The sequence below is a fragment of the Bicyclus anynana genome, chromosome 12 (assembly GCF_947172395.1).
Source record: "Bicyclus anynana chromosome 12, ilBicAnyn1.1, whole genome shotgun sequence".
Classification (NCBI taxonomy): Eukaryota; Metazoa; Arthropoda; class Insecta; order Lepidoptera; family Nymphalidae; genus Bicyclus; species Bicyclus anynana.
In genome coordinates, this window is record NC_069094.1 from 6,058,408 (window position 1) to 6,084,858 (window position 26,451).

The 26,451-nt window shown below is 35.3% G+C and overlaps 2 protein-coding genes across 4 annotated transcripts in view; one reads left to right on the plus strand and one right to left on the minus strand.

Moving 5' to 3' along the window:
• The window catches only part of LOC112050840 (SH3 domain-containing kinase-binding protein 1), a 36,101-nt gene extending 24,365 nt beyond the window's left edge, over positions 1–11,736 (plus strand). The window contains exons 13-16 of one of the 2 annotated variants that reach the window (XM_052884683.1): positions 336–536; positions 2,342–2,441; positions 2,802–3,130; positions 3,597–11,736. In XM_052884683.1, coding sequence (XP_052740643.1) covers positions 336–536; positions 2,342–2,441; positions 2,802–3,130; positions 3,597–3,749 — 783 coding nt within the window. In that variant the 3' untranslated portion in view covers positions 3,750–11,736. The remainder of the gene's footprint in view (positions 1–335; positions 537–2,341; positions 2,442–2,801; positions 3,131–3,596) is intronic. The other variant, XM_024089202.2, reaches the window with a different exon arrangement.
• LOC112053048 (leucine-rich melanocyte differentiation-associated protein) lies at positions 11,437–26,153 on the minus strand. Of its 2 annotated transcripts, XR_008251316.1 has the most exons (7): positions 25,822–26,153; positions 22,827–22,912; positions 21,546–21,687; positions 21,111–21,250; positions 19,656–19,855; positions 18,824–18,994; positions 11,437–12,252 (listed from the first exon to the last, which is right to left on the minus strand). XR_008251316.1 is itself a non-coding variant. In XM_024092317.2 (6 exons), exons 1-6 carry the CDS (start codon positions 25,879–25,881, stop codon positions 18,915–18,917), a joined length of 708 nt encoding a protein of 235 aa, XP_023948085.1. In that variant the 5' UTR covers positions 25,882–26,153; the 3' UTR covers positions 17,576–18,914. The 2 variants fall into 2 exon arrangements, 1 of the variants encoding a protein (XP_023948085.1); XM_024092317.2 differs by lacking the exon at positions 11,437–12,252 and having other exon boundaries at positions 17,576–18,994.
• Positions 26,154–26,451: the final 298 nt, after the last annotated feature.

Here is a 26,451-nt window from a genome sequence, read left to right on the forward strand (position 1 = left end):
AAATTCGGATCACTTTTTGCGGTGATTTTGTAGGCACGTGACCTATCTATAGTATAAAATTATATCATTGTCTGTCGCCACGTGATTGTGTATCACTGAAATAAAATGTTCAAAAGTTCATTTAAAACTACTATACCAGCTAAAACGAATGCCATCCTTTGAAAGAAATTTACAGTGTAATGGATTGACTACTCTGACGACTCATTACGAACCTGTATTGAATAAGGACTTTTCTTCTAATACAATTTGTATGTATACCTACCTTGTCTACCATAGTTCAAAATCTTGTGCACGCTATACGATCCGACAGTGTCCATACAAAATTGACCCCGCAGGAGATCGACCAGGGCGCTGAAGCCTTGGCGGTAGACATGCAAACTGAAAAGGATGAAGCCCCATCGAAGAAGCGACGCCAAAAAATCCTGTCACCACACGCGTTCCAGGAACTGCTGCGAAAGAAGCGCGCTCTGCGCAGATTCTGGATGCGCACCCGCTGTCCGACGGCCAAGCGTGAGCTGAACCGTCTTGGAGAGAAGGTAGAGCATGCACTTGAGACCCAATTGCATGACTAGGACAAGACCTTCAATGTGGCGTTGGAGTCGGAAGCGATAAGCATGCGTGAATAAAATATCTCGTAAAGAGAAAAGGCATATTGTCAATCAACAGCAACGGGTTGAAAGTCACTCTTTCGCCCCAACGCTTAGCTATTGTTTAGCTATTTGTCGACATTATTGTCTTTCTCTTGTCTCGAGATATGTGGTGATGGTGCGTATCTTAGGCCTAAAGGCATCATCTCTGCCAGAACAAACGCCGAAAAAATCTCACCCACTTGTCCTCTTGACCTTGAGGTTAAACGAAAACATACCAAGGATAGAGCATATAGGTGGATAGGATAGATAGGATAGGTGGGGAGTATGTATGGCAAAAATGTAACGAACTGACACAGTAGGGACAGTGTTGCCACATCTGTTTTGTAACAGAATGCGGTGATCGATCAACTCATTGAAGAATTCCATCGATCTAACCACAGCTGTTAAAAGTATAGGCATTATCTTCCCGCCCGAGTTGAGGCTTTCCCGTCTATCCAAGAAAAAGGCTATAAGACCTCGATCGCAGCCATACAGCAGCTGCCTAGAATAGGCTTCGTTGGGAAAACGTTGGGATTCTTGCTATCTCCGGATAAGGCATTTTCCAAAGACATGGGAGACGGTTGTTATCATTTCCAAATCAGGGGACGCTTGCACACAGTTAAAGGAGGCCTTCGCGTGTGGTAATAGCCAAAGTCGGTCTCCGCTAGCATTTGTGCGGCTAGTAGAGTCAAGTACGGATCTTGAATGTCTCGTGTGGAAGGTGCAATGCTCTAACTGCGCCCAATACGTGCAAGACTGAATGCCGCGTTCACAGACGACCTATTCCAATAACACAAAGCGAGGAGGAGGAAGACATACTTTTCATGTGTACTTTGCGTCGTACAATAAACAATGTCTGCTTGACACGGATTGGCTGGACAAATGCACTAAGAAGAGAAGACGGTCGCTGATTTTTGAAGTAATAAATATAATAGATCATCAGCCACGCTCGCCATTGATGTATGTGGCTCGCGCCTCTCCGCAAAGTCTACGGGTCCAGCAGAACAAGCGCCTATTCTTCGCCATAGGAGCTCCGAGTTACATCGAGACTACGACCAAACTTGTTGGTCAATTGCTCAAACTTGGTGTTCAGCTTTTTTCTTTTTTTAATTTTTTACAAGTTAGCCCTTGACTACAATCTCACCTGATGGTAAGTTATGATGCAGTCTAAGATGGAAACGGGCTGACTTGTTAGGAGGAGGATGAAAATCCACACTTCTTTCGGTTTCTACACGACATCGTACCGGAACGCTAAATCGCTTGGCGGTACGTCTTTGCCGGTAGGGTGGTAACTAGCCATGGCCGAAGCCTCCCACTAGCCAAAAGTAGTGTCCACATCTATACGTACTCCGATTTCATTCGTTAGTGATTGCCACCGTATGGCCGTAGCAAAACAGATCGCAATTAATTTTCATGTTTATGATCCTTCAAGTGTAGAAGACACTTCTAAAACAATACTTTCCCAGTTCAAGAGCACAGTTTTCATATCAATGTTCTTTGATATAGAAACCGCGTATTATAAAGGTTGTAATCATGTTTTTATCGGTATATTAGTACTTAATTATTTGTTTTTATTGAGTTAGCTGTTTTAAAATATCTTACTTGTAAAGTGTACATAAATGTTGATTTTTGTACATACTCAAAGCCACATCTCGGATTTAGAAATTATAAAAATTTTGAGTAATCCTCAATATTGTGTGATTTTGTTACAGTTAAAAAATCGACAGACAGGAGATCCGAAAAATCCCTCCGAACGGCCTCCAGACCTGCCCACGAGCAAGCCGCCCCAACTACAGTCTCCCACCGCTGCCGGTATGTTAGAAAATAATGTTTATCAAAATTAATTTTCGTTCTTATCTAAAGTCCCTGGTTAGGCGGTACCTAATCTGAGAACAAGTCACTACAAACTCATTATTGACAACCCATGTTTGGCTCCATGCGGATTGGTAGACTTCACACACCAAGAGAATTAAGAAAATTCTCAGGTATGCAGATTTCTTTACTATGTTTTTCCTTCACCGTTTGTAAAGGTCATATTTTGTTTCTTAAAATGCACATAACTGAAAGTTAGAGGTGCATGCTCCGGATTGGATTCGTACCTACGTCCACCAAATCGAAGGCAGGGGTATCACTACAAACTTTCGCTTTTTAATATAAGTATGATTTGTTTAGGTCGAACTCTCACCGCCATGTTAGAAGACATCAAGAAGCCGCCGGCGCCCTCTCCACCGACCGCGTTCACGCGAACGACGAACGAAACCACCGACAAATCGCCCAACAGATCCGACAAACTGACGCCTATCGACAAACAGGAGATCAGCTCGATAAGCAAAATGTCGAGTATCGTCGAGAAATCCAGTAGCAGTAGTGTTGAGAAGTTGGAAGAGAAGACGATCAGTTCGGGAACGTTGGAGAGGCGGCTACACCCGCTTAAATCTGATAAACCAACAGAGTTATCTGAGAGAGGCCCTGAGGCTTTGATCGCTCAGCTCAATAACAGAGTGAGTAGAAACTTCACAGTTTATAGTAGGGAAGCTGAAGAGGGGATTTTTGCAGTTACTCCCCTCTAGCCAAATGGCACGTCGATTCTCTTTCTACGATCCCTAACGCTTCGAAAACTAGAATCGTGTATGGGAATGACAGATCTTGATCACGTCACTCAATGAGTGCCAAACACAACTTCGTGGCACACAATTCAATTAGTCGCATTTGCAAATTCAACCTTAAACTCAATCCTTTAGGTTGAATTTGCTCTGAATTCGGGATTTTATTGAATACTGGACTATATTTAAAAGGCTTTAGATATAATTTTCTTTACCAATAATTCTAAACTGCCAAAGCAAAATTCACCAGATTTTAAGTGAGATTTTCTACATGATTGTGCGTCCTTTTATTATAAGAGGTCAATGGAATCATTATATCCATGTATGGAATACTCAACAATTAATTTTCACATGTTTGTTTCAGATATTAAACTTAGAGAAGCTATTAGAAGTACAAAACGCAAAATTCAACGCTGCCATTGAAGACCTGACCGACAAACTGAAACTGGAGTCGGACAAGCGTCACGCACTACAGCTGGAGATTGAGAAGTTGGCTCACTGTGTAACGCAGGTGTAACCTCGGAGTTATAAGTAAGTGTTGTAGTGTATGCAGTGACGTGCACAAGGTTTTTAACTAGGGTAGGCTCCTCCAATACAGGTTTATAATGAATCCTAACGGTATGCTCTGCGTTTATGCATCTATGAAGTGCACGCCACTGAATGTATGCGATAGGGCACATAATACGTAGTACGGTTTGTTATACAAAGGTCATTGAACCTATCTGGCACAATGAATCCGCCGCCATTTTAATCGGCTCGGTTCAATGAAATTGGTTTGTTTGGTTAACACGGTAACTTAAAGTGACAGGAAATGGAAAAATTAATGTTTAGAGTTTTAAATTATTGTTGTTGTACTCATATGTTGATCTTTACCTCTAAATATCGGCACGTAACACTTCAGGTACTTTTTATTACTTGACAGTTTTGTTTATCTATTCAAGTCCTCTACCCATACAAACCACGTTCATGCACCGAGATTTCGAAAAAATATCAAATTGGCGCCGTTTATGCCACCTTCCAAAAAAAAGTTCGAACGCTCTTTATGAACTGATTCTGTACGTACAAGCTAAGTCCGTTTTTAGATGAAATATGAAATTATGGTGGCGACCTAGATAAGGGTGCATTTTTACTTTTTACCCTAATGCCGTGTGACTTTCTTTTATGTCCACGCTGGCGTGGGGATTTAAACGGTACTAAGTTCAACAAGTTTTACATTCATAAGATACGTTTTATTAAATTAAAAGTTATGATTTTTACGCTGAAAGAAATGTTTTTTTGTTTTAAAACAAAAAAAATTGAGATATATTTGTTTTTAGTTTCTCGGAAAGCCACGAACTTTTCCCCTAATATTAAATATGAAATCTTTTAAAGTTTACCAAACCTTGAATAAGTAAGCAAGAAAAACAGCTAAAATATGATTGTTCTTAATTTTACTAAATATGTCTCTTGGATGTTTATCCAACATTTCTTGTTCCAAAAGACATTTTATCATTTAAATGGTGGTAGGACACCAAGATGAATTAATTATTAAATTAATAATCAATTTGTAAATTTTTATCCATACATTTTTATATGGTTAGATCATTGGTACCAGTATGGACCTTTAACTTTTAGGCCGAATTCTTAAAATTCAATTTTATATTAAATTATTAATATATAGCATGTTTCAAAATAACTGTGGAGGAAATACTACATTATTTGATTTACATTATTCAATAATAAAATTAAATATTGCTTCATTTAATTGATGGCAACGAATTGTTAGTTTTGGGCAGATTTAACATATTTTTGTTATTATTTTGTATCGCTTGTGATATAATAAATTCCTTAGCAATTCTGCGCGTACTTAAGGCACATAGATTATAGGAAGGTAAAGGCCTTAATTATAGTATAATTTGATATTTAATATTATCACGTAAGATGTTGTTGAGAATGTTGTAATTTTTTTAAATATAGCTCTTTGTTTTATCGTCTTAAGTGCTATAGTGTAGTCTGAATTTTTATATGTAAGGTTCTATAATTCTATATGTTATGAGTATGACATTATAATACTATTCAGTATATTCGTTCAAGCATTTGATAATGAATGATAAACGTGGTCATACATTGTCATATTGATGAGTGATTCCTTAAGTTAAATAATATGCTGGGATATTGCAACTTGTGTTGATGTATTATGGCCTAAGCCACTAACCTAATTTTATGAAGGGTGAAAATTCAACAGTCTATATGCTTTTAATATTTTCCACGGCATATTATGTAAGAAGTCATGTCCCCAGTCGCCAATGACTTACCTTTTTTTTATATATTCTTTACAAGTTAGCCCATGACTACAATCTCACCTGATAGTAAGTGATGCTGCAACCTAAGAGTGAAGCGGGCTGACTTGAGGAGGATGAAAATCTACACCCTTTCGGTTTCTACAGTACATCAAAAATGAATCTATATATCCCTTGGTCACGCCATCACGCGTGAACCGAATTTGCTATTTTTTTTATGTGTTTGTTATTGTCAGGAGAAGGTTTCTAAAGACAGAAAAAAATTAAAAAATTGCGCGGAAAATTAGAAAAAGAGTAGGGGTACTTGAAAGTTTACATCGAGTTTCATGTCTGGCTACCTCAGGCTTTTGTTCTATTATTTTCCGTATATCTATCCTGCTGTTCCATTTAGCTATATACTGTAATCATATTTTTTATTACATTGCTACAAAATATTTAAGAATTAAAAACTTTATTTACTTAATTTCGATGAATTTGCCAAATAATTTTTAATTGTGTCATGAATGTAATAAAATATGAAAAACACTACGGCCAAGTATGGTAATATTTTTATTTTGTTTTTATGGGATACTGTATGAGTTATTTTTTTAAGCGATTTCAGCGTGAATCGTACTATCAAATGCAGTATTGATAGTAATTTTGTGAGTTGATTGTACATAAAAGTTCAAACGGTAAATTCTGAATACAAAATTCGTGCCATTTATATTTGTTTGTACATTGAGAATATTAATTATTATACTAAGTCAGCGCTAAAGTAGACATGTAGAATAAAGGCATTTCGTTCTAATGTGATTTGCACATTCCATGCTTTTATACTGTACATATCACGGTTATGAATGGGCTCATTATTTTTTATGTATTTAAAACAAGTAACTGTGTGACTATTTATAACGTATTTCAACCGTATTCTGGTAAAATTTCGACCGCATTAAGTGTTGTAAACTCACGCATAAAGAGAATGACCCAAACAACGTGACTTTCTCACCCTTTTTCGAGTTATATATTTGAATTTTAGCGAAACGCCGTATTAATGAAGACAACAGTCATCCTTTACCTTGTCCCACTTTAAGTGGGGTCGGCAAAATTATGTATATCTCCACCATTCGTCTCTATTAGTCGTCAAGTCATCATCGAGGTTGTTGAAAAAAGAAAAAGAACGAGAAAGAGGGTAGATCGATTGTGCCCCTAACAACTGATGTCAACTTCGCATCTCGCAACTTCAGTCCCGTCGTGACCACGATCCATGCAACTGGGTCGAAATATCGACTTTGAAAACCTCGCCGTTTTATCGTGGTATGTACCCGTTTAAATAATATCCATAATGAACAACCACGAAATAAGTTTAAAATCATAAGTCATCATCCCTTTACATACGTGCCCTCATTTACACACTCCAACGATCTCTTCTTTGGCATTCCTTTCCACCAATTGCAATTTCAACATTCTTCTGTGACTGAAAGACAACCATAAATGAAAGCAAATCAATTTTTCGAAGTTTCTGTTTACAAAAAAAAAAATTAAAACCATATTTATGAATTGCTATGTGAAAACTTGAGAAGGGTCTTGACATTACTACGGGCGTTTACCAAGAAAGTGAGTTAAAAAGCGTCATGAAAAATAAGTAAGCGTAGATTCCCTAAGCCATAATAATCGGTCCTTTTGATATGTTTAGTATGTTTACTTAAATACGTATGAATTACATAAATTTTACATCGGGAGCCATGTTCTACTAGTGTTAATATATATTTTGTATTTGTACAAATTTTAATATATGTCCGTAACAGTGTACCTTTTTGTAAAACATATCTTTCTTTCGTTTGTTGTATGTACAATATTGACGAGTAATTATTTACATTCAGATTGTAATGAAATATTTATAAGTAATGCAATATTTATATGTTAGCGTATGTACCGCTATGGAGGAATATATATTTGTGGAAATCCGCAGACCAGTCAAATTTTCTTTTGGAAAATCCATAATATAAAATAATCCATAATGTGAAAGTTATTCTTATCCCACCTAAACCGCTAAACAAAATTTTGTACATTTTAGTATAGAGATAGATATTAGGAGGAATAAAATATTTTTGTTGCGAAAATGTTCAAGATATGGATTTATAAGTTCACCCTTTTGAATAATGAAAATTGGAAAATAAATTGGCTAGTTTACCAGAAAGATCGCGGCGGTACCGCTCTTGTAGAATGTAACTTTTATTAATATCGGTTAAGAGCATTAAAACTATATGCAAGATTTGTAGGTTGTGTTGTACCATCCAATATTTACACGTTTTGTTGAATTACTTGGAACTACTATGAAATATTAATTTATATCGAAGATAATTGTGGGGCTATTTGCCTTCATTTCATTTCTAAATTTGTTTTGTACAGTTGCCATTAATTTCCTATTACCAATCTTTCATTAAGAAACAGTTAGTGGTATCGATCGATTAATTAAACAAATCAGTGTTTGAATGCTATCTCGCGTGTTCTGTATTGAAGTCTATGATTATGATTGTAGTTAAATTATTATACCTATTAGAGTAGTATGCAATAATTAAAAATATTATTTAATATAAATTACTTTACTGGTTTTAATGTTTTTTATGTATTATACAGTTTCGTAAGATCAATAGTATTGCGACAAAATCCTAGAGCTCCACAAATATTTTCGCTTTGTTTGTCAATCACAACATGAATTGATTTGTACAATAATTGTACATTATAGTATAGAGTCTTGCGTTATACAAATATTCCACTAAGTTTTAAAACATTGTAAATATCGGATTGTAACAGATTTATTTTTTGTTACATATTTATAGTGTATTCAAAAATTACGTAGCAATTTACATCAGTTTAAAATATTAATGAATGCTTGATGGTTGTAGCTTATGTGATAAATAATGCCTAACGCATAGAAATCTTTAATTTGGAAAACATATAAATGGCTTTAAATAGTGCACAAATATGTCACATAATGAAAGTTTATAGAATTTTTATTATGCAAAATTAACGCTTATGTAATATAGAAATTAAATATTCACACATAATGTAGGTAGTACAAAACAATAATTTTAGTATTCGATATTCTTAAACTGAAAAATAACACACATCAAGGCAATATATCTAACTTCCATTGATGAATAATATTTTTATTATACATACTATTAGTTTCAAGTTATGAACTTCTTTGTATTTCTAATAAATCGTACAAACGACAACGTTGTGCCATATCATAACTTAAGTTAGAAATCAAATCGTGAAAGTTCAATGTAATGGGAATTATAATATCTAAACTTGGCACAATTTAACAGTAGAATTTCGTCAATTTATATTTCATCTTAGTAGATATGAGAAGTTTATTACGTAAACTTGTGGCTTTTATATCTTATTCGTTATTTTTAATTCAGTGTTATATTGATTAAAACGATTGTTTAATTTAGATTTATTCTAGATTATAACAAAAATAATTAGAATTTACATTCGGTGTCTATTTTGTGTATATTCGCATTTGAAATTAAATTTATTTTATCGTGCACAGCAGGAACTTGGTGCGAATGCTAATGCATTTTAGAATAGGTACTGTCACTTGACATCAGATAAAAACGCAGCCAAGCCAAGAAACGTATTCATAAAAAAATACAAATTTAAGTATACCAAACCAACGATGTACGTGAAAATCTGGTCCTCGCAGTTATTTGATATACTGAAAATAGATACCTCGCCGTTTCCCGCCTTTGTACACATACATATATTAGATGGTCATTTTCTTTTTCTAAGCTTGTTATCTAGTGATTACTGGAGAAACAGTTGAATATTATATACTTATCTATAGAAATAGTTGGTCTATAATTTAATGCACTTTCAAACTACGGGTTCATCAAAACCTTTATAAAATTAATTTTATAACAAGCTGCCATTATAAAAATATAGCTATCGTATTTATCATTAAAATATTAGCAGATTTGTGCATTTTACTATAATGCCCATATCTTGATTACGCTGTAAATCACTGGAATAAAACCAGTCTTAAACTGATTATTAGATATTATTTAATAAATGACAATAATTTTGACATTATAACGGTTCAATCTTTTGACTATTGAGCCGTTATAATGTTGGAAATGGGCCCAGCATGAAAATGGTCGGTTTCCTTTCTTTTTTCCTCTGACGTCATATCCCGCACGCTTGTGCGGGCCGCGCGGACAAATACTCGGTTAAGAACGTTGCCTGTAGCAATGTATGTGCGATGTATTATGTCAAAAAACATGCTTACAAACATCGAATCAATCTTGTTTCTTCGGAAACAGATGTCGTTGCGACATGGTTCATGTTCCGATTTAAAGAGTTATAAAAAGGTTAAATATCCTTTTACTTAGAATTATTGTGTAAAATGTGATTTACAAATGAGTTCATAACCCTTATTATTCTGCATATAAACGTAATAATGAAATGCCGTTAACAATCGTTTCCTAAGTTATTCCTAAAAGCTTTGTAATCGGCTACAAAATGTTTGTTAGGGACGTTGTATATAGACAAATGTTTCTTTCTTTATGAATGTAATAACTATTTTATAGTAATTAATATTAATTGTCATTACAGTAGATATGATGGACGGTACATAGCAACATTACAACAGAGGCTTTAAGGTCGCAGCTCATTACAGCCACCCGACCCGATCTGCATTACCTCGCCCGGTGACAGCTTACGAGCGATCTGCGGCCTTATTATGTATGTCAGTGTACCATTAAAACAAAATGAGTCACTAGATCGATTTATGTCGTATTTTCGTTTTTGAGATCATCTAACATAGGTAATCCTACGAAATGCCATTTTACATCAAGTGGCAATGATGTTTTGTTTTAACATTCAACAAAATTACGTATACACTTTATAATAACGTTAAAACTTGCTAATGTAACTTCCACAACTGTACTAATGTAACTTTACGTAAAATAACCTGTTAAATACTCGCAAAAACTAAAATACGATGAGAAACGACGTAGTGACTGATAAATGGTACTCCAAGATACTCTTCTGGTGATGTTAGAAAGAACACAACCTAACAAGGCGAGGCGGTGCAAATAGTGCTGGGTGGCCCTAATGATATACATCCCTTTCGTGACGTACATCTACTGCATTATTACCTAATTTAAATTATTATTATTCCAGAATTCATTTTAGTCCGCGTACCTGAAATCTTTACAACGACCTTCTTGTTCCAAATATATTTCCGAATGTATGAAATATGAATGTATTAAACATTAAATTAAGTATGTTTGTAAACTTATTATGTAAATTATTTTAAGCTGGCGCGTAGATATTTACACAGTGCAGTGTATGAATACGCACAAGACACAATAAGCACTAAATTTCAAATTTTGCCCTTTTTCATAAACACCACACAAACAATATGTGTATGTGTGCACGCGCAAGTGTAACTTAATTTGCTATACTAACTTAGTTGGATATATATAATAATGTTTTATCATATAATTAATGATTGGCAGTTCCGGCCAAAATTTTTACAACCATTTTCAATGTCAATAAGTTGTTTTATAACATTATGATTAATCTAAAAGACATACCTACATTTATTTTTATGTAAATTAATATTTGCCTGGCACCTCAATACGTTCACACCCATGCCTGTGTAGCTTTGAGCTTATGATACGTGACGTCATATTGAAAATGACACCTGGCATTCATTCATAGACACACAATATTGAAGTGCCAGGTAAAAAAAGTTTACATAAATATTTATACTTACTATCTATTTTTACATATTTATGTCAACTAATTGAAATGAAAATATTAATTATGATGAGTTCTGACTGATGTAAGATTCAATGGTTTGGGCATACACACTCTAAAGTAAAGCATTGGCTGGAAAAATGTTTAAATTTATTAAAGTTGTTAAGGTATTTATATTTATTTAACTACAAAAAGGCCAATAACTGCATTTATTAACTCCGATGTACATACCTATAAATATTATGTAGGGATTTTAAATGTACATACAAAGCTTGGCGGGGAAGTAGCTACATTTGTAACGTGTTGCGGGCTTTATGAGATAAACCGCATTTTAACATTGTATGATATAGGACAATTTAGTACTTAATTTATTTTCTATATACAATACTGTCCCGTCTCCATGCATTCCTAAAGGATCCTTTTCAAGGATTAGTATATTCTTATTATGAAGAAAAATAAATAAATTTATGACTGCATTTGTTTATTATTTGTTTTCCGTTCTTGTTATTTATCCATGGTTTGTTTATTCATTCTATTTAGTCAAAATGCGAAATTTGGTCGCTAACTATGGGACTCTTATGAAGGCTCAGAGACACTAGGCGATAGAACGAGCTATGCTCGGAGTATCTCTGCGTGATCGAATCAGGAATGAGGAGATCCGCAAAGAACCAATGTCACCGACATAGTTCAACGTATCGCGAAGCTGAAGTGGCAATTGGCGGGGCACATAGTTCGAAGAGCCCGTGGACGTTGGGGTCCCAAGCACTACACTACAAAGCGTAGTGTATACACTACAAAGCGTAGTGTAGGGCGACCCCCCACCAGGTTGACTGACGACATCAAGCGAGTCGCAGGGATTAGCTGGATGCAGGTGGCTCAGGATCGTAATGTTTGGTAGTCACTAAAAAAAGAGTCCATCGGCTGATATGCTGATAAATGCGAAATGAATTTTCTCTGTCTGTTACCTTTACACAAATAGCAGCGTTTTACCTGAAATAAAACGCATATTAAAATACTTACCTCACTGGAAACTTTATATTGAGAGTAGCATTTCCGTTTCCGTCGATTTCATACCAGTTTTCGTACTTTTATTGACGTCACGTCGGGCTATGTGGCGCCACCTGGCGGTGTCGGGCTCGGGAAGTTTCGTAAATCGCTGAGCGCGACTTTAGCTCATTGGCTCAATATATCACCAGGCAGGAATTACTTAAAGTTTCCAGTGAGGTAAGTATTTTAATATGCGTTTTATTTCAGGTAAAACGCTGCTATTAAAATATTGACCGTAACTGGAAACTTTATATTGAGAGCCTGTTTGTTTTCGCCTGGTGACGCCACGTTATGGTATTATTTCGCCAATGTGATTATTAAAATAAAACTTTTTATAACAATATTATCTCTAATTCGATTAGGCTTTATTTAGAGAACAAGCTAGTAACGAAGTTTGACTTACTGTGTCTGTGCATAATACAATATTCCATTTTGTTGGAATGTAGCAAAAATACATGTCTACGGTACAATGGTAGCCAGTAATAAGTATCTATTGTCTGTGGATATTATTTATTCAAACTGTCAACTCTTTGACATTCAAGTGTCATTATATGTCATCAGCCATTTACTATATTTTACAAATATTAATAAATAGAACAGTTAGCAGTGCTTAACGTGTTTTCGTTCATCTCGCGACTCCAACTCTCAGCACATTCAAAAATAAATCAATGAACTAAAAACATACCATACATTTTTTGGATTGGAGTTCAACACTTTTAATTTTAGGGATTTCATCATATAATTGATATTCACACTAAATTATTTAGGAAAAACACTGCTGACCGATATAGTCGTTATGAAGATTTCTTACGTGACGTCTTTACTCATTCTGCTATAACCATATGCGGGGCGGTTTTTAAAAAAAAAAAATTTATTACAAAGAAATTAATATTAATTCTTGCTGCATTTAGTCGTAGTGGATAGTTATTTTATTTAATAATTAAATAGACTTATTATTTCCTAAAGAAAAATTATGATAGTCATTATTTTATTTACAAATAATTTCCAGCCAGAGTAAATACTTCTATCGGTTTTTGAGCCAAATTGCGGCCAAAATTGAATAAAATCATCAGATTTTATACTATGTTATCCCTATAATAAGTAATGTTAGGTCATATACACGCCTTTCAGAGTGTACCCACAAAAATATAACTATTGAAAAAATAATTTATTAAGAAGTTACTGACATTCCAAACTGGTGGCATGGAATTTTTAGGCTTTCTTAACAATTTGGTATGAATTTAAGGATATACTTTACAAAGTTATTGATCTCTTAAGTAGGTTACTTGAAGATTCTAGAAACTAAAACTGAGTCAGTTCTTAGACATTAGGTCATATAATGTACTAAAACTTTTACTTTTAGACAAACACTACACAAGCCGATTTTTAAGTTTTGACAGGAAATTAAAAATAATTTCAGGTTTTCCCATATTTCTTGAAGACTCCCTCTAACAGTTTTGTAACTGCTAAGTCCGTTGTCGTGATTATAATAAATTTGTCTTCAGTCTATAGAATTATCGGTACTGCTAGCACTCGGAATCTGAGATCCAAATGACATAAGACTTACTCTTATCAAGGCTATTAAATATATTCCTGTCAACCGATTCTGATGATTCTCTGAGAATCAGTGTAAGTGGTGGCGATACCATAAAGCAAGTGGGAAAATCCCTATACACACTGTACACATCGTATAAAACAACTTGAGCGTAAGTTACATCTCGGGATACGTACAAGTAATCATGGACTACGTGTACCTTATTTAATGAGTCAGATCAGAATAGATCAGTCACCGACATACCCTATTTCACAATCACTTTTTCTATGCTACAGTAATGAAAGCGCCAAGTATGGAAGATGGCGATGCGATGTATAACAAGTGATTTGCATGCTTGTTGTTCCTGCCGCGTATACTATTGTGTACTGTTGTGAACTTAGTGATAGTCTAATTAAGGTTACTAGACAAAGATCTTGCAATTTTAACTGTTATATTCTATATTTAAACTCATTTCTCTTTTCCTCCGTAATATGTAACGGCAGTCATTTTGTCCAATTGAATGTTGCTTAGGAGGTGAGTTTGATTCTAGGGACATATACGAGTAGTATGACATACATTTCCTTTTTATTGGAATGCAGTACCTATTCCTCTCGTGACCATGAACACCTCAGAGGGTGAATGTTTAGTAACGCTGCCCAAGCGTGGTCAAAGGCATATGCTACTAACAAAAACACTGGCTGAGGGTGTCAGTGAAGTAGGTAGCTAGCAGTCTGATTATATTAAACAAGGTCATTCATTCATTCAATGGTAACGGGCAAGTTTTCGATATAGTCTACATCTACGCTTCGTATTATTTTCTTAGTAAATGATAAAATTGTCTATTCTTAATTCTACATATCTCTTACAAAACATGCTGCGAATTCGATAGCATTGAGAAAGTATTTGAGAAAGAGACATGCATAGTTCAAATGACAAGGAAGTAATGTCCAACAATTCCCTGTATACAAAACGTAGGAAGCACCTTTGGGATTTTATTACATACACATGCAAGTAGGCTTGTGTCTATTCTTCAAACTGAGTTTTTGATGCTGTGCGTATTTAGCAAGTGGAAATGAGGTTAAATATTGGTCCGGCTTCAGTATTAGCAACAGAGCATGGTGCTTTTATGATCCTTTGTATTTCAATAAGTAGACAATTGTTGATATTTCTTCCAAAACAGGAGTGTGGAACGATATTCCATATAGATTAAGAAAAACACGAGGTTATTCGAGAGAACGGTAGGAGATAACCTCAGATTAACCTCTGTACGTTTCTGGTGCCACCATTTTCTCCCATTGAAAAAGGTGGCTAAAAAGACCGCTTGAAATGAAGTCTATCTCAAAATACTTTATGTTTTCTGGATGCATTAAACTTTAAAGCATACATAATACCCTTGATGGGCCTCGAGCCCCTGAAAAAGGATTCATTTAGAATCCTTTGTTTTAATAGAAATTTATATGTTACCGCTTATGCGTTTTTCTACATTTGCTAGGTGACGGAGGGTATCATAATATGTTTTACCTTTTCGTTTGTTTTTAAGTTTTATGAAACCTGGAGTATGGTTATAAATTTTGCAAATAATAAACTGTATAAACTGAAAACTTTGATGTATTCGGAAAAATAAGTTTCCTGCCTTTAACCTCTATACCAAAATGTACATGATGTTTTAATCTGACGCTTTCATTCATCAGATTTTTACGCCATTGTTACAAAGTAATTAATTCACCCATTGGTTACAAATCTAGTTGGCCTATTCACTATTTTGGTCTTTATTATCAACCTATATCAATTGGAAAAATGTCCTTTACCTACTGTGGGATATTCACGAGTAAGCAATAAATGACATTTTTACATAGAAACTCAATTTTGTATATGTCAACTAGCAAACGTAAAAGATAGTAAGTCAGCCTGCAAGGGCTTTAGGACATTAGTTTCTTGTACATTGCTGATAAACACCCTGCGAGAGTGGATTATAATGATCATACAAGCAAGGCTGCGCAAGCGTTCCAAGCGATGGAATCTTAACATTTTTCATGCATTACCCTCGCGAGGGGTGGCGATCACACACACACGACATCGACAAGGGTATTTGAATAATTTATATAGATAGATAAGATATTCGTATCCATACATCGTTGATAAACACCCCGCGAGGGTGGATTGTATTGATCATGCAAGCAAGGCTGTGCATGAACGTGTGCGCATTACAGATATGTATATTCCGTGTTGTATGTTCCACGCGATGGAACATTACTCTTCATGCATACGCCCGCGACGGTGGCGATCAAGGACACCGGTATTTGAATAATTTATATAAAGAGATAAACACCCCGCGAGGGTGGGTTGTAATTATCATGCAAGCATGGCTGTGCATGAGCGTTTGCGCATTGTATGTATATTCCGTGTTGTGTGTTCTACGTGATGAAATTTCAACACTATTCGTGCCTTGCCCATGCGAGAGGCGGCGATCCTCAGTATTTGACTGGAAATATGTCTAGGAATGTTAACACTTTCTATAACCTCGTCCCCATGAGGGGCGGTAATCTATTAGTCCGGTATTTGACTGTGCAAATACGTCTAGGAATATTTAAACTTTCTATACCTTACTCAGTAAGTTGGTTTTGCAAATACGTCCAGGAACGTTAAAAAACTGTGTATACCTTGCCCCCGCGAGGGGCGGTAATCTATTAGACCTATATTTGACTGCAAATGTTTCCAGCGACGTTAACAGTGTCTACGCCTTGCCCCTGCGTGGGGTGGCGATTTATAAGGCCAGTAATTTACATCCAATCAAAATTCCTGTGCTAAATTCTGGCGGGATTTGTGAACCTTTTTCAATGCCGGTTTGAATTGGAGTAACAATATGTTTGAGTAACTTCCAAAAACTCTTTGTCTAACTTGTCTTCGAGCATTCGTAATTTATGTACTCCTCTGAAACGAAAGCCATTGGCCACACGTTCGTTTTGCAGTATATATGTTAGACAACAGTCTATTGCTAGAACGTTCACTTTGGTTTCTGAGTTCACATTTTTAGGAAGCCCGCTGGGCCCCGCCACTTTTAATACTATTTTAACTGTTGAAAAATAACTACAAAGAAAATATTATTACATGGAAGTACGAAAACATTTGCAAAAAAGCAAGACTTTCAAACACATGAAGTAGTGATCCGAACGGAAAAACCGTTAAAATAATGATCACGTACTATTTTCAAATGTAATTAGAAATTTTTTACATAATTTAACGTTAATTACATTAACGTTGTATGTTACAACGTAATAATTACAACGTAATAAAATATAAAGTACTCACAGCGAATTCACTTCACTTATTACACTTTATCTTGCAATGTCGGGTACCAACTAATTGCAAGATGTTGCTTCGACGGTAAACAAAACGCCAATGAGCTAAAGTCGCGCTCAGCGATTTACGAAACTTCCCGAGCCCGACACCGCCAGGTGGCGCCACATAGCCCGACGTGACGTCAATAAAAGTACGAAAACTGGTATGAAATCGACGGAAACGGAAATGCTACTCTCAATATAAAGTTTCCAGTTACGGTCAATATTTTAATTAACCAATGAATCTATTTTCATGAATTTAAAGATAAACGGAATCTTATTGACTATACATGGACTAATTTCACCCTAGTCAATTCAAGCCAGAATTATTTGCGGTTGTAATCATAATGACTTGTCTAGTGCCTGTTTTTAGAGGAGAAATAATACAACAAAATAATATTATAATTTTATATTCATACAAAAACTACAACAATATACAAGTATGACTATTTAAAGCTATAAAATAGACTACGAGAAGTAAAAAAATTAAACCTAATTTATACTCTACATCTATCTAAATATATAAAATACGATCTTTAAAAGCGCTTGATGTAGAAAGATAAAATTTGGCAGGGGGTAGTTTATAGTTAGTAGACCTCCGCTAAGTAGAGATTTTGCAACAAGGCAGGATAAAAGAGGTCTAAGGGCGGACGAAGTCGCGGGCGTCAGCTAGTATAATACAGGATGTTGCGACATATTTCCCATAACTTCAAGGTGTTGACCAGTTCACTTATAAGAGCCGAACTACATAACAAATTTTTTTTACTGAAAAAAACCATGTTTTTTTACAAAGTACCTAATTCAAATAATTCCGATTGTTTAAATGTATATAAATATAACACACGCCTTTATCTATCCTTGCATTTTAAAATACGTAATCGTAGTGCTAAGACTGTCGATATTGACGAGATATTGCAACTGTCACTCCGCACTTTACTAGTAAGCTACTTCATGATATCTATCAATGAATAAGTTTAGCTAGGTCATAATATAAGGATGCGATATAAAGGACACAATTTAAGACCTATTTCTAAAAGAAACATCCGAAACCATTCATTTTAGAACACGTTTTTTAAACATTTTTAATTTATTTTCCTTAAAGAACATAAGAGTTATGGGAAATACTCCCGAGCATCCTGTATATAAGGTATTACAATTATACTTATGAGACTTTTCAGGACGGACGTGCCTATTCGCAACACTAAGCTAGGTCTACGGTATAGGTTACATACATTGTTGCGGAAATAAAACTTGAAGTGGGTGAAATAATTTATACGAGTCTTAATTTTTAATAAGTTAATGACTCTAAATTAGTACAACAACCGACCGAGAGGTTAAAAAGCAAAATAATATTGCAATACCTAAGTATTAACAAAATAGGAGATCTAGAAATTACACCAATAAGATGGTTGAAAGTTTAGGTAAGTATAACAAAAAGACCCATTTCCAACTAAAATTAACCAACTATCAGTCTATGAGCAAAAAAATAATCTAAACGTGAGAATTATTTCATTTGGAAGGCAATTTATTGTGCGAAATTTCGTTTAAAAAAGACTAGACATACAGACATGAAATAATTATAATCCGCTACGTAGATATATTCGTAATAAAAAAAGTACAAGATGTGACTTTGCTGACTTACCTACTAATAATAAAGTTAGTTATAATTGTATTGAACACTTGTATGGCACCATTTGTTATTTTCATTTATTATTGTTGTTTTCTGTGATGCATCACAAATCACTGTTGAGGATAAATCTGTTTCCCTCCGAATGTTTTCCCGTGTATTTGTATAAACATTTGCCGTATGCGCCTATAAAGAATACAATAATAAATTTAATCATCATCATCTTCATCATCATCATCATCTTCATCATCATCATCATCATCATCATCATCATCATCATCTTCATCATCATCATCATCATCATCATCATCATCATCATCATCATCATTATAAGCCGATGGACGTCCACTGCTGCACATATGCCTCATGCATAGACTTCCAAACACCAGCGGCTCACTGCAACCCGTTTTGAAATTAATCATACTCATACAATTCATCATCACTCATCGTCATCATCATCATCATCATCATCATCATTAACAACTCATATCCGGCTCACTGTTTAGCACGAGTTTCCTCTCAGAAAGAGAAGGGTTAGGCTAATAGTCCACCACGCTGGCTCAATGCGGATTGGTAAACTTCACACACGTAGCGAATTAAGAAAATTCTTAGGTATGATTTTCTCACATTATACAGGTTTGTCTCATATAAGGAAGCCTGAATTTTTGGCATGGAACTATTTTGAAATTCAAAAAAAAGTCTTTGTAGCACGGTTTACCTGTATGGAATGAATAGCTTTGTGATATGGTTTGAGGTTTTGGATTGAGTAGATTACGTATTTCGTAATCTACTCAATCCAAAATACTATATATATTTATTATACTATTATATAGCTATTTGTGTATACCTTTATGTTTCCCTAAGGAATCGAAGTCGACAGGCAGGGGTCTTGCGGCGGGCCCCGCGGGCGAGGTAGGGCCGGGCTCCGCGGGGGGCCGGCGCACGCGCATGAACTGGCCGCGCGTCATCGCCTCTCTGTACTCCACCGCCGACACGCGGCGCGAGTCCAAGAAACGTAGGTTACGTACTTTATACAGAACGAAATATCTGAAAGAAATAATTTATAACAATAACTTAGTTTACTAACTTGGCTCAACTGTTGAGCACGTGTCTCCTATCAGAATGTGAAGAGCCTTAGTCCACCATTCGATTTTTTGGAGTTTTCTATAAGACAATGATAACATCACCTGTAGCAGTGGGCTATGCCCGCCACAGGTGTAGGTAGGTAAACAAATAAAACAGTGAAATAGTTCAGGGTTCAGACCGTATACTTTTTCTAACGCGCCAATACACCGTCAGGTAACTTATGATAAACAGTCACTGGCCATGAACGTAGGTTGTAGGCTGGTTTCCGCTCCAGGGTGCGTAAGTATTAGCCTCGGCGTGCGTTGGTGAGGGAAGACCAGATGGATGGAAGGTGAAGAAGGCGATGAAGGCGAAGACGGCGAAAAATGCGAAGAAGGCGAAGGACCCCAGCAGGTTTCTCTTAGGTTTCGAGCCCAGGAAGCCAACACCAAAGTTAATTATTTAATTGGCACTCGTAACGTCACAACCTTCGGCATCTGACGCAGGTATTTGAATGCCTCGCACTCTATGTGCCGTCGGTTAGCGTCGCTCCTTCCGAGTGCAGCCGAAGTAAAAGATTCGTGCGAAATCGTATTTACAGCTGTGCGCGAGTGCGTTTAGATATGATGTAGGTATCAAGCGCGCGGACCCATAGGCTCAGTGCAAACCACTGTCCTATTTTAGTTTTATAGCGTTACACACCATAAGACTCGTCGACGGCTAAGTTGTCATTGAATAAAAAAAGTTTTTTTTCTGATTGTGTATGTGCTGTAGGCTCCTTAAGGGGACTTCACCGTCGTCTCCGGGGGATTGGGCGAGCGCAAAAGAATCGCCTGATAAGACCCGAAGGCAGAAGCAAAATGACTCTAAGGGCGTCTCCTTTGACACTCAGACCTCAGCTTAGAGGGCCGTTCTGGAAGAGTGTTTTGGCTTGAGCGTATCACCATATCAGTTCGGACGCCCCCAAGATCGTGAGTTAAAAAGTCCACGTCTGGGTGAAGTCAGATATCGGGGACCTCGTCTTCGCCGGCGAAGACGCTGTGTAGCTTGTGTTTGTGTTGCCTGGGAAGCATTGTCGGTCATGTCATCGTCAGGATCGTAAAGGACGGTTTTTTGGGCGTCTAGATCTACAATCGTTGGAATCGGAGGTATAATTGCCTCAACCAGTAACCACTGGTTGGTTGGGATGGGTGGCGGCTCTTTCAGAATAAGTTTTCCAGAGCTGTACTGTATTTACCTGTATCTTTGATAGTCGGTGTCGTCTTTGTCAAGGTCGGACAGTTCGTTTGGACACGCTTTGTTGCTGAGAAGACTTAAGTACGTGAGCGAAGGGAACTTCTCACTTATCTTCTGAACTAAACCATCTAAGTCTGTTATCTGTAAATAAACAGTAAATATTTTCTAAGAGCTAATCGAACTATGTATATTAAATAATTCGAGTATCGCCATTGAGGTATATGTTATGATAGGTATGGTGTTATTTTATGGTTAAGGTATGGTTCTTGCGTTAGCTTTATAGCATTCTTGTGTTCTATATGAACTGTATGGAAATAAAGTGAGAATAGTAATTCATTAATCATTTCAACCACTGGACATTTGGGGTAAAAAGCAATACTTTTATTTTCTTGAGCAAAATTACTAAAAAAATTGAGCCTTAATTGAGTAAAATTACCTGGTTGTTGTTTATAGACAATGTTTTTAACCGGGGCATCAGCGGAAAATATACAGAATCCCCTAATTTGTTATTGTCAAGTATTAGTTCCTCCAATAGAGTAAAATTCTCCAAACCTTTCAGTGTCTCGATGCTGTTGTAACTGCAAACGACAATAGAACTAGTCGAAACATAAATCGAGTTGGCAGATATCAGAGACAACATTTAATATGCGATGAGGATGTAGCTAAGGAAACAGTATTTATATGCACAGCTATGGTCTATGATCATGGTCTAAAAATAAGCTTTATACTAAGACGGTTTAGGGTCCTTAAAACCCTTTAGCTTGGACCGTGACCAGACACTTTCGTACGAGTATGTTAGGAGCACAGACTGACTTTCAGCTTGTATATGTAAAATTTTGACGGCCTACGTGGCGCAGTGGTATACGCAGTGGGTTTACAAGACGGTGGTCCTGGGTTCGATCCTCGGTTGGGCCAATTGCGGTTTTCTTAATTGGTCCAGGTCTGGTTGTTGGGAGGCTTCCACTGTAGCTAGTTACCAGCCTACCGGCAAAGATGTACCGCCAAGCGATACAGCGGTGTGGATTTTCATCCTACTCCTAACAAATTTGCACGCTTCCATCTTAGTTTGCATCATCACTTACCATCAGATGAGATTATAAAAAAAAATTAGGAAGCATCAAGCACAGAAGGACTACTGCAGGTTCACGTCGCACTAATGAAATAACGCTGAAAATTAGTTGTATGCGAGTCTCTGTAACTACAAAGTAATTTAGTATGTAAATTTTTGTACAACAAAGGCTTAAATGAGAAACTCTTTAAGCTATGTATTTTTTTTTTTTTTGTAATAGTGCTGTATAACCGTAGGTCGACAAGGCTTATTTTATTGATAGCAAATTGATTATAAATTATGTATTAGATGATAGTCTATTTCAACATCTGATAATAAGTGTTAACAATCTACTGATATCTGCTGTGTGCAAAAATCACTCATGGCATGACAATCATAGATTATTAAAACAGAACAGAAACTAGATATTAATAAAATAAGATTTTAATCTTTAATCAACCGACTTTGAAAAAAGGAGGAGGTTTGAATTTCGACGCGTATGATGTTAGTTACATAGCAACTTCGTCATTTATTAACCAATTTTAAAAATTCTTTTTTTGTTTGAAAATCGGGTAATTTTGTGTTCAAATCAAAATAACTGAAATACGTCTTTGAAGTCGGTTCCATTTTTATGTTACAAAGATTATTAATTAATTTGAGTTTTCTTACCTCAAATCTAGGCAATTAACTTTATTGCCATACATTTTCCATAATGTTGGTGGTATTTTTTGACAATCTTGACCGCAGTAACTTAACTGAAACCAGAATGTATTTTAATATTTTTTTTTAATTAATGCCTTTAACTGCGATCTCACCTGATGTTAAATGACAATGCAGTCTAAGATAGAAACAGGCTTGCTTGGAACAGGTTTATTATACCTATACGTCTGACGGCTTTTCTACTACAATAAGTTCGTTGATGACACTCCCATGATATACGGACGACGTGGGGAAAGACTGCGCGGGTGAGAAATCGTGCGCATGGGTAAGTGAGGTGCATCAGTCGTGGGTTTTTCATTCAACGCTACACGCCCCCAGGCCCGAGCGAACCATCGGGAGTGTTACGAACGAATTTGCTAAGCTGTACCTACTTTACGATTTATATTCAACGATCTTCAAGTTATATAGCCAATCTATTTTAATGAAAGATCAAAGGTTTCAGAATGAAGGACCTGTTAGAAACTCCTACGTAAGCCTGTGTAATAAATTACCATTCAATATACTAGCCGAGTTACCAGGTATATTGTACAGTATGTTTACAAATTAATAGTAGTTAACTGCTGTATTCAATCACGGGTCAAGTTGCAAACACATTAGCCTCGTTACCAAGCCCATTCTGATTGATATGTAGAAGTATAATTTATCAAGAGTACCGCGCAAACAAAGTGTACGTCACCCTTGGGTACCTAAGGGGCCTTGCACACTACACGACCAAGATCAATGGCCACAACAATCAGGTTAACTGAAGAAACCATATGAATAGTGGCTGGCACAGTGACAGTGGGTGGCACTCATTTGGCTGCAGCAACCAATTATTGTCGAAAATATTTTATCAATAATAAATAATAATAATCAATTAGCAGACTTTTTTTATAAAGCTATGAACTGTTATCTAGCATGTTCTTAATTAATTACCATGAGTGGTTTCTTTTACCAAAACTGTGTTTTCATTAAAAAATACATAGGACCTTGAATAAAAACGATTTTAATTTTCTCCTTAAATATTCTCTTCATGAAACACAAACTCAAACAAATAAAGCTGAAAGTAATAATCTTGTTTAAGGCATATAACTTTCGAGGATTTAAACATTTCGCTATTTCCCTTCCCAATTTGTCATAGCGATATCAAAAATATAATAATATTGAATTTTGTGTGATTTGATCTTTTTTTTTATTATTAGCATTATCCCCATTCTCCAACTCCAACAAAAGAAAGATTGTATTAAGAGTGGAAACACCAATAGCCTGACGGGGCTGGGATGAAACCAACACTTTTCGGTGATGAGTCCCGCTCTCACAGTTAAGCTATTTACTTGTAAGGCCTATGCAAATCACAGTTATTTGAAACACCTGTTTGCTTAATATTACTGTTAGAATTTTAATAAATTAGGTGGAGTTTATTGTTTATTATCCAGGAGACAAAGTCTCATTTAATTAATCTTTATCCATAGAGACAATATTATGTCCAGTATACAGTAGGTCTAGTTCAATATTTTTAGAGATATCTGAAGGTAGACTAAATAGGCTTATAATTTTCAGCTACTTGCAGTAACAAATGTTGTTCTTAGTTTATCATTAATGCATTTCATGGGTAGTTTTAATATCTCACATTTTGTATTGAAAGTTACCTTCAGTTTCACCTTTCATTGAAAGTTAGAGTAATGAATATGGTACATTTAAATTATTTCATTGATCTACTTAAATTAGCTAAACCAACTTCAAAAAACACAAAATAGAAGTGTCACAAAAGTGAAAACTAGCAATATACAGATAAGTGTGAAGTGCCATATAAATATTAACGATTCTGAAAGAACTGTCTAAAATAGCTTAACAATCATCAAAGTATCTATCCACTATACCCCTTTCTGTACAATATCATTAAAACCATGTACCACATTATAATGCAGTGTTCATCATTAGATAGAGTGTTTATACCTTCCTCTAGCATAAGCATCATGATGCCATGAAGGATACATGATATTATGTGTATTTTAACATTGACAAAGTTGTGGGTGTCTGCTAGTTATAGCCATATAGCCATATAGCATAGAGGATACTGTCGTCCTCTTGGACGAAAAGGCAGGTCAACATATTGTAGACTAGCGGACGCTTGTGACTTAGTCTTATGAGTGAAACTCGATGTAAACTTTCAACGACCTCTACCTTTTTTTAATTTTTCTGTCATAAGAACTGTCTCCTGACAATAATAAACGCATAAAAAAAATAATGAAATCAATCCCGCCGTTTATATGTGATGACGTGACCATGGGAAATATTGATTCATTTACACATTTACATAGATATATAAATAATAATTTATGATAACAAGTTTAATTTATTGAAGGTTTGTTAGTTAGTTTAGTACTTAGTATACAAGGTCAGCCACTAAGATATTTGCATGCTTGTGTCTTACACAAATTAATTATGATATTATTACCTACTAGGGTTATTCTGCATAACATTATGAAATAGCAGATAGCAGTTTCACTCTCATAAATTCTAGCCTAAATAAAGAAATAGCCTTGGTGTACCTTATATTAGCAACTATCTGCCAGTGGAAGCCCTGTCAAAATCAGTTCAGCCCTTTCAGGGATTAGCAAGAAGGAACAAGCAGACAAACAAATTTTTAAAAATTGATTTTTTATAATATTTTTATTATTGTTTCACATTCCGTTCAGTGAATACACGCACATCACAATGTTTAAATCTGAAAGTATTACTTTTTGTATTATGTACAGTAGAATATTTAGTAGTAAGACTTGCATAAACATAAATTGATCTTGTGATGTCTCTTAAACGTATAATATCCCAAAAAAACCACAAAAGTCCATAATTCAGTCCCTAGTGTGTGATATATTTCAGGTGAAAGGTCTGAAGAGAAAAACACATCTAATCAGTCGAGCTCATGAACTATTTAATAAAATTATTAATATGCTTTACTTACTCGATTTTTTTCAAAATGCAACGCAAATTTATCAATATTGTGATTAAGAGAGGTCTCCATTATTGACACTTACTATAACCTGACCATGAATTTAGTGTTTAAATTAATTTAGAATGTCGCACTCAATAATTAACCTTTCAGTGAATCGTTTTATTTGTATTTTGTGGCTATACTGATAAGTGTTATCAATATCAACACAGAAGAATAGGATATTACTACGGTAGCAAGTATGAAAATAAAATAACAAACAAAACAGCTAATTAATAAAACAAAACAAATCACACTAATCAGTAATCACAACACATTGATCTTTAACACAGAGTACATCTTTAATTCACTTTTGACAGGTTTGACGTATAAAATTGACAGATAAATTAGGGCTTGAAATTAAAAATGAACTATAGAGTGAATAATAGGAACCATCAAAATCGATTATAAAATCGAATGTGTTTTAATGTGGTAAAAAATTTATCTATAAAATGAAATAAAACAAAATAAAATAGCCTTTTATTTTTTACTTTAAAAACTAAAGTAATAAGATGGACTATTTTTTTTTGGTTATTATAGATTATTATACTAAATTACCTAATTTTTGTTAGTGTTAAATTTTTAAATACAAATTATGAAAAA

Bases quoted from the DNA above. Each gene is read 5' to 3' on its own strand.
- LOC112053048 (XM_024092317.2), bottom strand. From the start codon at position 25,881: ATGGAGACCTCTCTTAATCACAATATTGATAAATTTGCGTTGCATTTT. The intron at 22,913-25,821 runs GTAAGTAAAGCA...TTCTGGTTTCAG, and splicing joins TGCATTTTGAAAAAAATCGA to TTAAGTTACTGCGGTCAAGA. The intron at 18,995-19,655 runs GTATACACAAAT...TATTCTTTATAG, and splicing joins TTCCTTAGGGAAACATAAAG to GCGCATACGGCAAATGTTTA.